The sequence below is a fragment of the Pelobates fuscus genome, chromosome 11 (assembly GCF_036172605.1).
Source record: "Pelobates fuscus isolate aPelFus1 chromosome 11, aPelFus1.pri, whole genome shotgun sequence".
Lineage (NCBI taxonomy): Eukaryota > Metazoa > Chordata > Amphibia > Anura > Pelobatidae > Pelobates > Pelobates fuscus.
Window position 1 is genome coordinate 88,640,654 of NC_086327.1, and position 15,891 is coordinate 88,656,544.

Below are 15,891 nucleotides of genomic sequence, written 5' to 3' on the forward strand. Positions count from 1 at the left end.
CATTATTTAAGCTACGCTTTGTGCAAATTGACAGTACTGGTACCATTTGCCTTTCATGGATATAATTGTTTGCTCGCTTTTTTAATGCATTGACAACCGTCAAAATATATACTTTTGAATAATATCAACTATTATATTCGGTAGCTCATTTGTGCTCCATTATAAAAACAAATGGCTTGCATTTTAGAGAGAAAAATATTTTAGGTTATTTTTCATAGAAGAAAAATAAGTATCATGCTATTTAGGCAATTGATAATAACTTAGTTACATTGATGATGTTCTTGTTTGTGGTTATTTTTTTCTTCATAATCATTGGCCTTTAAAGTTTATTGTTCACGTATGTGTATAATCAGAGTTATTGAATGAACTCAAGTTTGTAGTGAATAAAAAATTCCAAATGTCAAAATTCCGGCAAAAGATAGCCAAGTTTTGCGGAGTTTGAGAATTTTTCCAGAGCCGATATTTTGGCCTCCGCTTTCCTTTTTCAGATCTTCATTCTCTACAATTCGAAGTTAAGTAAACAACCCTATCGGTATTCTTTATTTATATCTTCATCCATTTCCTGTCTTGTCATAGTAGATTGTTGTATGCTTCTGCGTTACTGCAATGATAGATGTGTGGTAATGGAAAAAAAAAAATGCCATGATGCTTTGCTGATCTCTAGACTATTGACTTGACCTGTTGATGAATTGTTCTATTTGACCAATGTAAAATGTACAACACTTTAGCCACATTTTTACATGCTTATTTTTTTATTTTATTTTTTATTAAACCAATGGTCCCAAATATTAAACATCATCTCCTTTTCTAGTGGTTGCAATAGTGGCAGCCCAACAGTCTCTCACCACTTAAACTGGGACTTTAAAAATGCTCAGTCAGCCTAAATAGAATTTTAGTTCAACGAGAACTGATGAACGATAGGTTATCTATACTTGATCCTTGATTTAATGTGTGGGTTAGATCTTGTATAGCTTGGCCAAGATTCATTAGCATTATAGTCAAACAAAACCTGCAGGTGGTCTACCTATGATACTTTATCTCAGCCATCAGTGACCTGAGATTTAATATGGTCGAGTACAGGGGTAGGCAACCTCCGGCACTCCAGATTTTGTGGACTACATCTCCCATAACGCTCTTAGAGCCATAACACTGGCAAAGCATCAGGGTAGATGTAGTCAACAGCATCTGGGGTGTTGAAGACAACATATTCCTCCTTGTCTAGTAAATGCCCCTAACGTCTGTTAAAGTGGTTTTATTTAGTTTTTTCTTTTTTTGTTTTAATTACTTTAGCAATTTATGCTGTATTATCAAACCAAGATAGATATAATAATGTGCGTCACCCATAGCTCATCAAAATGAATGCTAACGATTCTGGCTTATATCTTAAATAAGAGTCAATGAATGCTTAGCGAATGCAATATGTCAACAAGCTGGTATTCATGTTACACATAGAACTGTCCACAAGTCTCACTGTACCGTAAAGTTTAACTTTGTGTTTCCCTAATCTTGACTTGTTAATGAGACATATTGATGTTGCCGTGGTGATAAAACCAAGGCACAAATAATGGGTTGCTACTCTCTTTCAAAATAACTAGCATACCCTGGTGACTCTGTAGAAGTCTCAGAGTTTCTAGTTAAACGTGCATTAGGCAGAGGCCCTGTTGATTGCAAGAATCCAGCTTTATGGAATTAAAATGTGTTTGGTATAGTAATAAAGAAGGGCCCCGGCCACCCCCCCCCCCCCCAGTGGGGACACTTGGTGCAGTCCAATGCATCACCGGGCAAGCCTGAACCTGCCTTGTGGTTTAATGAATAGTCATGAGAAAAAAGAAAAAAAGGGGGAGGAACTACATTTGTTGTTAGATGCAGCTTGTTCACATAACCTGGGGAGATGGGGAAAATAATAGAAGAACCCAATAAACAGCTTACATGTACCACAGCATCTTTCAAGACACATGCACTCTTGCAGCGCACCTGTGCTACAGCTTTATGTCTGCTTTCTCATCCATTCCATTAATTATCTTTGCGACCCCATGAATTCTCTGCTGGGACCTTTCCATATTACACTTTTATTCCAGGAAGGCTAAGATGCTGTACATAAGTGACCCAATGCAGCAACACTATACGGTAGGTCATCCATTCCCCCCCCCCCCCCCTCCTTCTTCCTATGCGTATGATTTTTTTTATTTTATTTTTTTTAAATGTTCTTGCTTTTTTGGCTTTGGCTCAACTTCTCAGTCACATTAATTGTCTTTTCCTGCTATTTTCACACCTGTTGCTTTTTGTACCCTGGCATGCGTGAGATTTGGAAATTAGAGGGTTTGTATATGGTTAATCGGCTTGTGTCGGTCCTAGGGAAGTAAAAAAAACAAAAACAAAAAAACCTTTTTAACAATTAAGTATTTGGTTTTTTTTTCCCCTCTTCATGTTTTTTTATTTTTTTTATTTTGTGTAGAACTATTCTGGTGTGAAAATGTTTTGTTGACTTGTTATATTTTTTTTCTTCATACAGTTCATCTAAATGCAAACAACTCTCAAAAAGCACTTTTTTTTTCAACCCACATTATTTTGGGAGTGATCTTTAAATTTTTGATAAAAATCATTTTTTATTCCTTATTTTTATTATCAGTTTTGTGTGTTTTTTGATGCTTTTGGTTTTCAAAAATGCAAACATCAACAATCCATTGAAGTATATTTAGGACATTTAATAGTGTAGATAACATAATGCTAATACATTTTAAAGTAAATATGAAATGTATTATTTGTTTGAATGGATTTATTACATGATGCAAACTAGATGCACATTAAATTGTTATTTAAAAACCTTAGAATGATCACATTTATTCATCTTCTAACTTTTAGATATTACGGTTTGTTTTGCTGGTATTTTTTTGTTTGTTTTGGTTTTATGCAACGGACCAAATTAAAAATAAATAAATAAATAACACATATCTAAATATATAAAACCATCATCTCAGAGAGTGTGTGTGTGTGTGTGTGTATGTATATATATATGTGTATGTGTGTGTATATGTGTATGTGTATGTGTGTGTGTGTATATATATATATATATATATATATATATATATATATATATATATATATATATATATGCAATAAGTCTGGCACTCTACCTGAAAAACGAACTGTAGACTTAAACCAAGGTGCCGCGCTGCGCTGGATGAATATATGCAAAAAATATAAAGATGAGCGCCCTCAATAATTTCCAATGTCATTAGTGTATTCAAATGTTGCCAATAAGGATCAACGTTTCGACCTTGCAGTCTTTATCAAGATCTTGATAAAGACCGCAAGGTCGAAACGTTGATACTTGTTGGCAACATTTGAATACAATAATGACATTGGAAATCCATTGAGTGCGCTCATCTTTTTATTTTTCTATATAATATAAATATATATATTATACAGAATATCATTATCAACAGAATTCTAAATGAAGTTACTGAGAATTAATTTTATATGAAATATTGACACATTTACTATTATCACTGTAAGGAAGTTCTGGAAAACATGTTGACGTATTGGCATTCCAAATACCCCTGCACTATATTATTTTTATATATGACCTTGTTATATATGTAACCTTATGAGTAGGGATTTTATTGTAGAAATTGTAAATTGAAAATACAGTTTGGTAAATTTTAAAGCAAAAAATGGAGGAGGAAAATTTTCTTTTCAAATTGGCTATTATGACCTAACATGAACTAACAGTTTATTGTGCTGAGTTTATTTATGACATATACAAGAACGGATAACACAATGAAAGTCAGCATTTGCTTTAAAGACTGATTTAAAACTCAATAGGTGCCCTTATGGCAATTAAATCAGTGACTGTCAACGAGCATTATAGTATAGTACCAGCTGCATAGCTACCTGTTGGTTCTTGTTGAAAGGTTCTAATATGAATCTACCTGGGATTCTATGATATCATTTAATTTTAACTACACAATTTGTTATTATTTACTTTTATAGCACCAACAAAATCAGCAGCGCTGGTTACAGCCAAAATGCAACACATCTATAGCTAGAATAAATAAGGGTTATTGGGTTTGCAGTTACATTGAAAAAGTACAGGTCACTTAGTGCAAACTTTAAATCCAATTACAGCTCTTTGGATAAAAATGTCAGTGGTTAACTGACCAAACACCTAATTGATTTTAAATTAAATCTGAACTGCGATAGCTAGGCTAAAATAGCCAACTTGGAAACATTCTCAAACTCTTTTGCCGTCACAGATTTGCTTCTTTTGCCTACATTTGCAATCGGGATTTCAATTTACAACAATTCAGTGTATAGTGAATGCCCCCCTCAATGGTCTCTGTTCTAAGTAATCTTATTCTGGTTTGCCATCATTATTAAAGGAAGAAAAGTTGGAATCAGATCTATTGACACTGGAATAGTTATTCACTAAAGTTAGAATTGTTGGGATTTCAAAGTTAATTCAAAGTCAATTTCAAATTGAAGACCGAAGTAGTTGAATTGGAAAAATTCTCCAGGTCAACTATGCTCGCAGTTCTGCTACTTTGGCTTTGAATCTCATATTCACTTTGAATTCCAAACAGTTCTTCCTTTAGTGACTGACCCTGCTAGTGTTTTATTGGTTTATAAATCTGACTGTGATATGCAGAGTTTTTTAGATTCCAATATATTTTGATCTAAATTTTGAAATTCAAAAGGGAATTTTCTTTTGACTGAATACAATTCAAAGCCCTTTGAGGACTTTTATATAAAAGACATGTGAAATCAATGCCCGGTGCTAATTCTTTGTTTTTATGTACACTAATTTCCAAACAAATGAATGATCTCCAATTCACTTTGCATAATTACTGGTATAACTCTCAGGCCTGCATTCCACCTGTTGCCAATACAACTGTGTTTTCCTTTACTCATTTACTGCTCACACCTGTTGCCAGTATAATTAAGTTTCGTATTCACTAATATGACCTATCTCTAACGTACCTGTAATTTTGGGTTTCACTGCATTACCGATTAACTGCTTAAGTGTCAATGCTGCATTTACTATTGCCATGATAGCTGTCAGTTATGCTAGATGTAATTAAAGGAACATTATAGTGTCAGAAATACAAACATATATTCCTGATACTATAGTGCTGGAATGCAGCATCAGAGCACTGGCCCCACTCTCTCTGGAGATTAAAGGTAATTTTACTCTGCTTTTTTCCCCACGCCGCACTGGTCTCACCATGGCTGGCCCGGCCTCTGTGGCTGAGATAATCAATTTTGATGATCTCAGCCCATCCAATGCTTTTCCATAGGAAAGTATTTGGGAGTCTATTACGCATGTGTGACAAAAGGCAGCTCTGTGCCAATCAGCAACTCCTCATAGAGTTGCATTGAGTTGAGTCAATGTATCTCTACGGGGAATGTTCAGCACCTCCATGCAGAGTGTGAACACGCTGAACACCACTGCTGCACACTGTGCAGCACTGCCCCAGGAAGCACCACTAGTGGCCATCTGAGTGACTGCCACTAGAGGTGTAAGTAGCCAGCTATGTAAACCCAGCCTTTTTATTTGATCACCTAAACAACTACATTAAGCTTTAGTGGTTCTGATGATTTTAGTGTCCCTTTAACTCTCGACTTCTCTGATATTTATTGTTACAAATGATGTATTGGCTTGTATCACCGGTCTCTGTTTGTGGGAAGTCCTTGTTCTCTCTCTGAAAACAGAAATAGATATTTCTCTTCTTGCACCCATACTGCCTCTGAAATTAGCTCTTCGTACCATTGTGTGCCAACACACGACTAGACATAAATACTTTTTTCATAAACAATATTGTTATATCAACCTGCCCCCAGAGAGTCTATTGGACATTAAATATGATTCACTTACTGTCCCATGCTCTACATTTCACCATGATTTTTATATGTTTGTCAAATTATGATGAAGTCTGTATGTACATGTCTCTGTTTTATTAATGTAAACCCGATATAAGCTGTTAGGATATCCTAGCATTAGTAAAAAAAATATAAATAAAAAAATAAAAAAAATAAACCTCTGGGGTTTAACCCAGCTCTTGATCTAAAGAATTACCAATGATTCTACTATTGATTCAAAATTAAATTCTCAACTAATTTACTCGAGTTGAGTTCCCCAATGGTTCTAATGTCTCTTGGAGAACATATTATGCCAGTGACTTTTCCCGGGACGCTTAACTTGCAGGAGTTTGCTTCGCATTGAGTCCATAGTTGAGCCAGAACACAGGCTCTGTACTAGCCTTCTTATTAGATTATACCACATAGACAGTTGCATGTTGATAGCAGATACCAAAGCTTGATATTTTTACATGTACAGTACAGCACTGGATATAAACAGTGGTGGATAACCTTCCAGAACATAACATTTTGTGGACTCTCCTTCACTCCTTTTATCTTTTATCTTTATACAGAGTTGGTGCCTTGAGTATGCAGTCCCTACTAGTTTAGGATGAGTGTCTGGGTAGGAGCTCTGTTCTCCCCAGGATTGTTTGTAATACAGTGATTGGAGGTGCGTAACCTACTACCATAATCATTGCTTTAATTAGAGCCAGCAAAGACATCATGAAAAATGTATCAATTTTGGACTCTTGCACTAATTACCAGGAAAAAAAATATATAATAAGAAAAAGATGAACCTTCAGGATTCTTGGAACTCAGTGTCATCTGGGTCCCCTATAAACCTCTCTTTTTACACCACAGCACAGAAACTCAATTTAATTCATTACTCACTACAGTATAGTGAGATGGTTTATAAATGTTTGTATATTTCCAGAATTCAGATTTCAGATTCAGATTTTTTTTGTTTATTATTTTTTATATTTATTGGGCCAAAAAAAATATATCATGACTTCCAATATTAGTTAGCTCATATGAAAACGATGTTTTGCCTTGCCTTTAAATCTTATCCAAATCCCTACCATAGCAACCAGCACCGTAATAAACTCTGTGTACACACTAATCAGTGTAATCAAACTTCTCATGCTGTTTGTGATCTAAAGCACTGAATTCACTAACAGTGTAAGCTCTTTAGGACAATAGCTTTATTCTGAGAATGTTAGCCTTGCATCTTCATTGTATCTAGTTGTGCTATATTGTATTCAAACATAACCTAAACCAAGTATTGTGGAGAGTTGAGAAGGAAATACATTTTTATGTCAAAAAGATTCTAGTTTGAATAATTCCCCAACTCAGCAACGTTGCTCAGGCGCTTCAACCTAAAATGTTCAAATTTCTTTTACTATAGCTTTCAAAATAGACCTTTTTTTTTATCAACTATTAATTTCACTTATTTCTCCAAAATTGCTACATTAAATTATTTATCAGGTTGCTTTCGTTTCTCTTCACTTTCTCCGGCAGCATACAAACTGTACTCTTCTGCACTTTTTTTTCTCCAAAAATTATTTCTCCCCTTCTTAATAGGTATTAGGTTTGAGGTTTTCCATGTTGTCTGTCCACTGGTCCTCTGTCTTATACAAATAGTCTTCTAATTTTCTCAGAATTCTCAACCCACTTTCCACAGTCTCTTTTTCACTCAATCCCCCATTACTCACCAGACTTTATTCCACCCTAGCCAAAAAAAAGTAAGTATGGCAGATATAGATATGCCTAGAGGAAACAGCAGTGCAAGGCGCAAATATGAATAAGGGAAAAAGAACATGGGAAAAGTACAGTGTGAGAGAGATGGGACATTCAGTGAGACTACTGGTGGGTGATGCGGGTAGTCGGAAAAACTGAATGGGGGCCATGGAGCAATCACTAGGATAGCAGAGGGAGCAATGCGAGGCAGGAAAAAAAGTATTAAGTGATAATGAGATTATTTAAGAGTAAAAAGGAGTAGGATTAATCAAAGTGGGAAAGAGACGTGAGTAAGGGATAGCAGTGGAAGACAGTGGAGTATCGAGAAAGCATGTACGAAGGAGAGTGCAGCGGAAAAGATTGAGGGGGTAGAACATTGGAAAAGAGGAGAAGAATTGAAGAAAGGTGAGGAGAGAAATGTAAAAGAAAAGGGAGGGTAAGAAAGAGAATTAAAGCAAGGTATGGGAAAGTAGTGAAATCTGCAGAAGATAAAAGAAAGAGACGGGACAGGCTGCAATATGAAGCAATAGCAAGAAGCCTAGGGACCGATGACTCTGAGCAAGCTGATGCCGACTCACCTGTGATATCAGTGTAATGCACCAGGAGGCCAGAACCCGAACTATCAAAAGTTTTTGGCCGTTCTAAAGATACTTTGTACAGGAAATTGTTGAGAACCACTATCGTAGCTACATACATTTCATTTTTGATTAAAGACTGCAGTTTAGGTCTCTGTGAGCACAGAGATGTATATATTATAGGGCTGTTCGCTACTTTCTCAATTTATTTAGTACAATCCCCACAGCATGGATGCAGATATGATTATATACTAAGACTTCTCAGTGAGCACAGATGATGAGTGTTAAGCCCACAATAGAAGCCTGGATTAAAAAAAAAGAAACTGGGCAAGTTATGGGCTTGTGTCGTGCGGGCAAACCATTAAACAAAGTTTCACTGTAGAGCTAACAGGTGGTAATCCAAGATTTAATACTGGCCTTTTATCAATCTGCTTTTTTTGTAATTAAAACAAGCAGAAATATTAGACTGCCTTATTTTATGGTGGATATGTTACAAAAGTAGATTTTACACATCTAGGTTGCTCAGAATAGATAAATACACATTTTACTGAGATGTAACTAGGCCAGTGATTGGCAAAGCCTAGGTGCCAGCCTACCATGACATTAAAAATAGCTCCTGGTACCTAAAGTATCCCAGTGGGACCATTTTACTGCATTATTCCATGTTTTGCTATCCATTATCAGCATGATAGACACTGAGAGTAGACAGACAGCACTACAGACGATATTAACACTTATCATGGCTGCCAAACCTCATCCTTTCCTCCTGCTTTGAAATGTCTTTTCCTCTCATTGCTGTCATATTGCTTGTGTGTGTTTAAATTTTGTAAAGTTTACTTCCTAAATATGATGTGGGTGGGTGTGTGGTAGTAGGTGTCCTATTCTGGCAGTGATATACACGCATACATGCATACCTCCCAAGTGTCACTATTTAGGAAGGGCAGTCCCTATTTTGCACACAGATCCATCTATCCCCCCCCATATTATTGTTGTCTGGGTGTATAACATAGCTCCACAGCAATCATACCCACAGTACTGTGTCTTTAAACTACAATAAATGTATTTAGAAATCAGTGTGTGTTTTAAAGTTAAATTAAAGTGTCCCTATTTGTCCATTTGAATTGTTGGAAGGTATGCACATGAGGGTGCTGGCTGTGGCTGTAAGATGCATGTGGCTCTGCCTGTGATATGCTCGTATGTCCTGGCATTGACATGCACATGGCTTACATCTGTCTTATGTGTGGTGAGCTGGCTTTAACCCCTTAAGGACACATGACATGTCTGACATGTCATGATTCCCTTTTATTCCAGAAGTTTGGTCCTTAAGGGGTTAAACATGAATGTGACCGCTAGCTGTGAGTTGTTTGTGAGTACTGGCCGTGATGTTGGTGTTATGGGTACTGTATGTTAGAGAAATGAAGTGTAATATTTTTGGTCTGGCATTTAGGGAAAAAAGAATGTTGCTCAGTCTTCAGCAAGGTCACGCAAAAATATTGTTCTTTTTTGATGATAATTAAAGTACAGGCATACCCCGCTTTACATACACTCACTTAAATTACACTCGCGAATACAGACATTCCCACGCCTCTTCTGTTTGCGAGTGAACAATAAATGGAAGGTTCTATTCTCACCCGGAGCAGCTCCGTTCAGTGTTATTGGGGCAAGAACTTTTCACACCTTCTGACATGGCACAGGTTAATCATCTCAAATTTATAATGTCTACTCCTAGCTGAACATATATATTTTTTTCTGCCTATACATTGTCTATATCTGCAATCGGCTGCCATCCAGTGAAAGGGCTTACCCTGTCATTTTCTATAACTATAACTTAGCAGCTTAGCTGCATTAGCCACAATTCTGAGGATTCAAAGTTAAACCATACATGCTTAAAGTGATGAAGAGGCGTTTCTAAACAAAGTGTGCGAACAAGCTGCTAACAAATACAAATTGTCACTGTATTGACAGAAAATGGCCCAGTGGGCAGGTTTATTTTACTTTTCCTCCCAGTTTAAGGTTGTCAGATGAGTAAAACATTAAAGATAAATGGTACAATCTGGAATGAGATTTTTTTTTTACTGTTTGTTTTAACTGAATAAAAACCCACTGGAAATCACTAAATAAATCACTGGAAATAAAATCACTGGAAATCTGCAGTTGCAGTATTAGTTATGCCTGTAAATTACTATTGCAATGCCGTACATGCATTGGGAAGTGAAAAAAGGTGTTGCTTCACTTTAAGTACATTTTCATTTTACATACATGCTCTGGTCCCATTGTGTACTTAAAAGTGGGGTATGCCTGTAGTCAGAATGTCTCTGATGGGAAGGAAAATGAACACACTCCTTGGCTGAGATTGCTTTACATTGGGTGGTCGAGCTACTACACAGCAAATTGGTGAACAAAAATATTGAAAATACGAATTTTGGATGTCTGTCTATCTGTATTTCTGTTTTATATACAAAAACACATACCGAGTCATTTACTAAAGTGAGAGTTCAAATTAATTCAGATTACATTTCAAATTTAAGAACAAAGTAGATAAATATAAAATGTATTTTTCTAGTTCTGCTATTTTGACTTTAAATTTAGATTCACTTTGAATGCTCACTTTAGTAAATACATCCTATTTATAATTAATCTAGTTTACATATACAGATTTACAGATTCTGTTTTGCTCTAATTTTTTTTTTTAAATTTACTACTTTTTAGTAAACAGCCAAGTGTCCGTGTACTGACTTTTGTTTGCACGTACTTACATTCTATTTCAAAATTGACCACTTTTGGTCAATTAAAAGTGGGGGAGGGATGAAAATTAATCAACAAATTTAAAACTTACATCTGTGCATTACTTGTACGTAAGGTTTCTCTAAACTCCAATAAATTTGTTTAGGAATCAGTCTATGTAAATTAGATATATTGTTTTTGTTCTAATAACATTTTAGTTGCATTAATTGTTATTAGTAAGTTGCTTAAAATTTCTCAGACTAGCCCCACCCCTGCTCATATTGCCCCATAATGCATCACCAAGAGTTACATTGTAGCTGGAGATTTGTAGTGGTAGGTAACTAGTAGTCTGATAACCCTTTTAATAGGAATGCATACCTCCCAACTTTGGCCCTTCTGGACTTGAGACGAGGGGGCGGGCCATCCGAGGGGGTGTCACGAATGACACAAATTGCATAACCGGTGATGCCCCTAAATGATTTCCCAAAATGGATGGGCATGTCCATCCACTGAAGGAGCATATGAGCCTTGCATCAAGCACAACAGACTCTGAGACAGCCTCTTGGACAGCCACCTGCATAGAGGACCATTCAGAGAGAGTCGCAATAGCAGTCTTTGCATGGGACACCAATAGCAGGACAGTTAGGAGGAATGAGAATGTACTTCCTAATATTCCCTTAACTAACTTGAAAGTAGCAAACACTATTCTATACATGCTTTAGAAATAAAGTTTCTTTCCTATACATTTCCTTAATGTGTGAGTGTCTGCAGAATGGTAGCAATGGCTTCCATGTTAAAATTAGTCGATTTGTGCAGAGGTAGATCTCTGCAGTACTCTGTTGTGTGATCAATTTTTTGTTATTACAAAAAAAGTGTTATTTTTGTCCTTTGCTATGAATAATCCATTGTGATAAGTTCAAAATCAACTTTGCTAAATTTAGACCTAAATAACTGATGGCTTGTTTCCTTGTTTGCCAGTAAAAAGCAACTGTTAGGACAGTATAGGCATCCAGACCACTTCGTCTCATTGAAGTGGTCTGGGTGCAGCGTCACTGTTCCCTTAACCCTGCAAGTAAAAACATTGGAGTTTTAGAGAAGTTGCAATGTTTACATTGCAGGGTTAAGGCTGCCTCTAGTGGCTGTCTAGTAATACAGCTTTCTATTCCTAGCACTATAGTGCTCCTTCAAACATTTTAAATACCAGCTGCAGGTAGATGTTTGTGATTAAAAATTGCCATCATGTGCCATTGTCAACTTTTGTGTATTGTAGCCCATGGATCAGCGCAGCTAAGAGGAATAGGCCTTGACAGAGCCAGGAGGTAGGCATAGCAACCACAGGAAGTGAGGACAGCTAGCATGCTGGGTAGGGCGGAGCCATAAGGGGAATATTTACACAAGCCATTATATGAAGTGGCCATTTTAACTGAACCTAAGCTTACCTGTCAGTTGTCCCTCCCACCCTCCCTGTATTTGGTTAGGTTAGTTGATTTCCCGTTTTTTCACAGCGGCGGGGAATGGCCTGGTTAAATTGGAGGGTAGATGGAGGAGAAAGTGGGCATCCTGAGGTTTAGTGTGGATTGGGCAGTGTTGCACGTGGTTGGTAGGTTCGAGCCCGTCGGTGGCTCCGAACCTGGGGGTGTGGTGGTGTCTTGGTACACCCTACACTGGAACTGATGGGTAGCGGTGTCTTGGTACACCCCTACAATGGATATGGTGGGTAGCGGTGTCTTGGTACACCCCTACAATCGATATGGTGGGTAGCGGTGTCTCGGTACACCCCTACAATTTAACCTGGTGGAAATGTGGTCATATTGGACGGCCAGTTTCTGTATTAACATGTTTTTTAGATTGTTATCTATTGTTATTATTGTGGGGTCATTGCTAGGGGTATGTTATGTATATGGGGGGATGTTAACTTTAATAAGATTTGTTGGCAATGACCCCATTTGTTATTCCTTAATTATTTTATTAATAATTTAATAAAGCTGTGGACTAATTATTTCCAACAGTATAACCTGTGTCCGTGTTTTAATGGGGGTTTGGGTAAGGTTAGCGCATATGCCGGCAAATCCGACTGTGCGCCTGTCAAGGTTTTCTATGCACCTGACCTGCCAAATGTCACAGGTATTTACTGAAAACAACATAAACCAAGCTGGTAGATATGTTTTAGTACTATATATAAAATGCACGCATTTATTTTTTACTACATTACTGTATGTATTACTTTATATAAAAATGTATATTTGTTTTTAATAAAGGTTTTTGTTAAGATTTAGCAGTTAATTATTTGTATTTCCCTCACTACCCTTAGATGAGGTACTTGTAATGTTACGCTGCTAGTGACAAGTGGTAGGTTTTACAGTTTAGAAAGGAATCTAGGTGCTGCTTGAGGTTTAGTGAGTCCTATTAATCTCTATGGAACACGATAAACCTATCAGCCTTTAAATGTTACATTTTGGACCATGAAAATGGCTGCTAATTGCTAGTGACAGGAGCTGCTATTTAGTGATGATCAATTTAAATGGTTGCAACAAGCATAGAAATAAACCCTGAACTAGAGAATTTCTCCAATTCCATTCTATTCTTTATTTTATGATCCCACATCTTCCTACAATCGGGAGGTATAAAAGTGGGGGGGAATGGGCAGCCCTAAGTGGGCATACCAATGCTACCAGAAAGAGGGTGGGATTGCACAGAGACTGACTATGTCAACCTAGCATGAACGCACTGTGTGAGCATGACTAATGATGCACTCAAGCTTTGCTTGCAGGGGACAAAATCCAGACAGTGGAACAGGAGCCCGAAATTCGTTCGGGTCGTGCCAGCATTGGAACTTTTGCTAGGTCTACTATTTTGACCCGAGTTTAGCAAATTGAATTTCACACAATTCCATGTTTTCCCTGCTACTTACTCTACTGATACAAACTCTGCAACATTGTGGGTGGGGTGAAAGGGAACAGGTCAAGAATCACATCACTGCTCTGCTGGCAAAGGCAGACCCAACCAAAAATAGGCATGTCAGCTAGACATAAACGCACGCAAGACTGAGTGACAATCATGCTGGCTGGCACCATGAAGGCCAGATGATGTCATTCCAAGTGCTCTTAGCGTGTGCAAGCGTGTCTTATGATACACGTGAGCTACACTTCCAGGGTACAGTTTCCTAGTATCTTTAAGTGTGGAACATCAGGGAACAAACCCAGAACAACAGGGCTTGTCCCCCATAAAATAGGGACTGTCCTGCTGAAATTGAGTTGGGAGGTCTGCTGATGTATTCAGATTGGTTCATGCACTTATAGTGTTTTTTTTTTTTTGTCTGTGGTTGATGTAGTAGGGCACCAACTGCAATTAAGATGTTTCTAGAAAAACATGTTCAGTGCCTTAGATTAATGATTTTATTCATATTGATCAGATTGACCAGTGTAGACCGGTAGATCCAGAAGAATATTTTATTGCATAGAAAATGCATTTAGGATATAAAATGATATTTTTTTTTATTTTTTTTTTAAGAATTAACCTGATATTTCCATGGATTTTACTGCTAAACAATATGACCTCACCATGCATTTAAAGTTACAAAATACAAAAGCTTTTTTCATACCCAGAAGTTAAGTTGGTTGCCTTAAACTACTCCAGCGGATTAGGTGTATAAGAGGGTTTAATTAGTCTGTCCCACGTCCTTTTCCAGCTTTTACCTTCGTTGCTGTCTGCAGCTTTCCTTAGCCACTGCCTCTGATAAACAAAACCCTACTTACCCTTAATGCATTGTCTTTTGTCTGTCACTACAATGCTGTAAACACACATCCTTTAGGGCAGGTAACACAATAACGTTGAAGTCTGTCCTCCCGAATGCCGGATTTGGTACTCGTTCGTACATTGTTGACACAACTTACTAGAAGCTAACATAGAGCGAGAAAATTTTTTTTTTTTTTTTTTTTAACGCCTTGGTCGAGGGAAATGAAGGGTTATCCTTAGGGAAACTAAAAATCCACTAACTGCGACAGCAACGTGAAGGATTTGTTCTCCAGTTAGGATTTTTATCCACCATGTCTTCCTGGACATGTACACCTTTTTATGTGGAGTGGCAGCACATGAAAAGTGCTTCCTTGGCACAACGGCAGCATTCAATAAAAAAAAAGTCAAGGAAAGATCCTAAAGAAAAAAAAATGTAAATAAATAAAATGGTAAGCATAAAATAAAACAATTTTCATACCCTATATCCCACGGTGCTCTGGTCGCGATCATGGTGACTCCTCCACTGATTTGGTTTGCAGATGTATTCGCACACAATAGCAGATATACCAATGGCTCAACTGACATATTAGGTGCGCTACTGTTTGGCTGGTTTGACCATAACCTTCTGGAGGGAACATTTCCTTTTGCAGAATAAAATCAGAAATTTAAAGAGTTCAATTTTTTCCAGTGAGAACCTGCCAATATGGGTACCTCTCTGCCAGTCACATGTGACAGCCGCAGACAGGTACCATCAGAAGGGTTCTTACATAAATTGCCTTGCTTAAAAAATAATTTCATTGAATTTGCTTTCATTAAAGAGAACAAAATGCTACAAGGTTTCACAAAAAAAAGATAAAAAATAAAAATCTAAAAGTGTGAATTTATAGGCCAAATATAACTAAACTGGAAAAATTATCAAATTATCAAAAAAGTCAACTATGTTTTTTTTCTGATTGGCTCATTCGGCCAAACACTTGAAATTCACTTTGATCTTCTTGCAATTCACATGTTAGTAAATAACAATACAGTCTATTTTTTACTCTTGCTCTCAAGTAAACTACATTTCCCAAGATCCTAATCCAGCCTGTAGCCATAGGTTAGGTGAGAATTATGGAATACATCACTGAGTATTCGGGTCAAATCAGTTGTTCATTCTTGATCAACAGTTTAAATACAGTTGATTATTTATGTTATTTTAGTTACACACTGTGTATTATGGAATACGTCACAAAATATTCTGTATTATAAAATAAGAACTAGC

The 15,891-nt window shown here is 36.9% G+C and overlaps 1 protein-coding gene across 5 annotated transcripts in view; it reads left to right on the top strand.

Moving 5' to 3' along the window:
* TP73 (tumor protein p73) overlaps nt 1–15,891 on the top strand; it is a 150,190-nt gene that overhangs the window by 68,054 nt on the left and 66,245 nt on the right. The window contains exon 1 of one of the 5 annotated variants that reach the window (XM_063436491.1): nt 1,955–2,127. The exons of the other annotated variants lie outside the window; for them this stretch is intronic. Within the exon in view, the coding sequence (XP_063292561.1) occupies nt 2,089–2,127 (39 nt within the window). The 5' untranslated portion in view covers nt 1,955–2,088. Of the gene's footprint in view, nt 1–1,954; nt 2,128–15,891 lie in introns of those variants that run through there. 5 annotated transcript variants of the gene reach the window in all.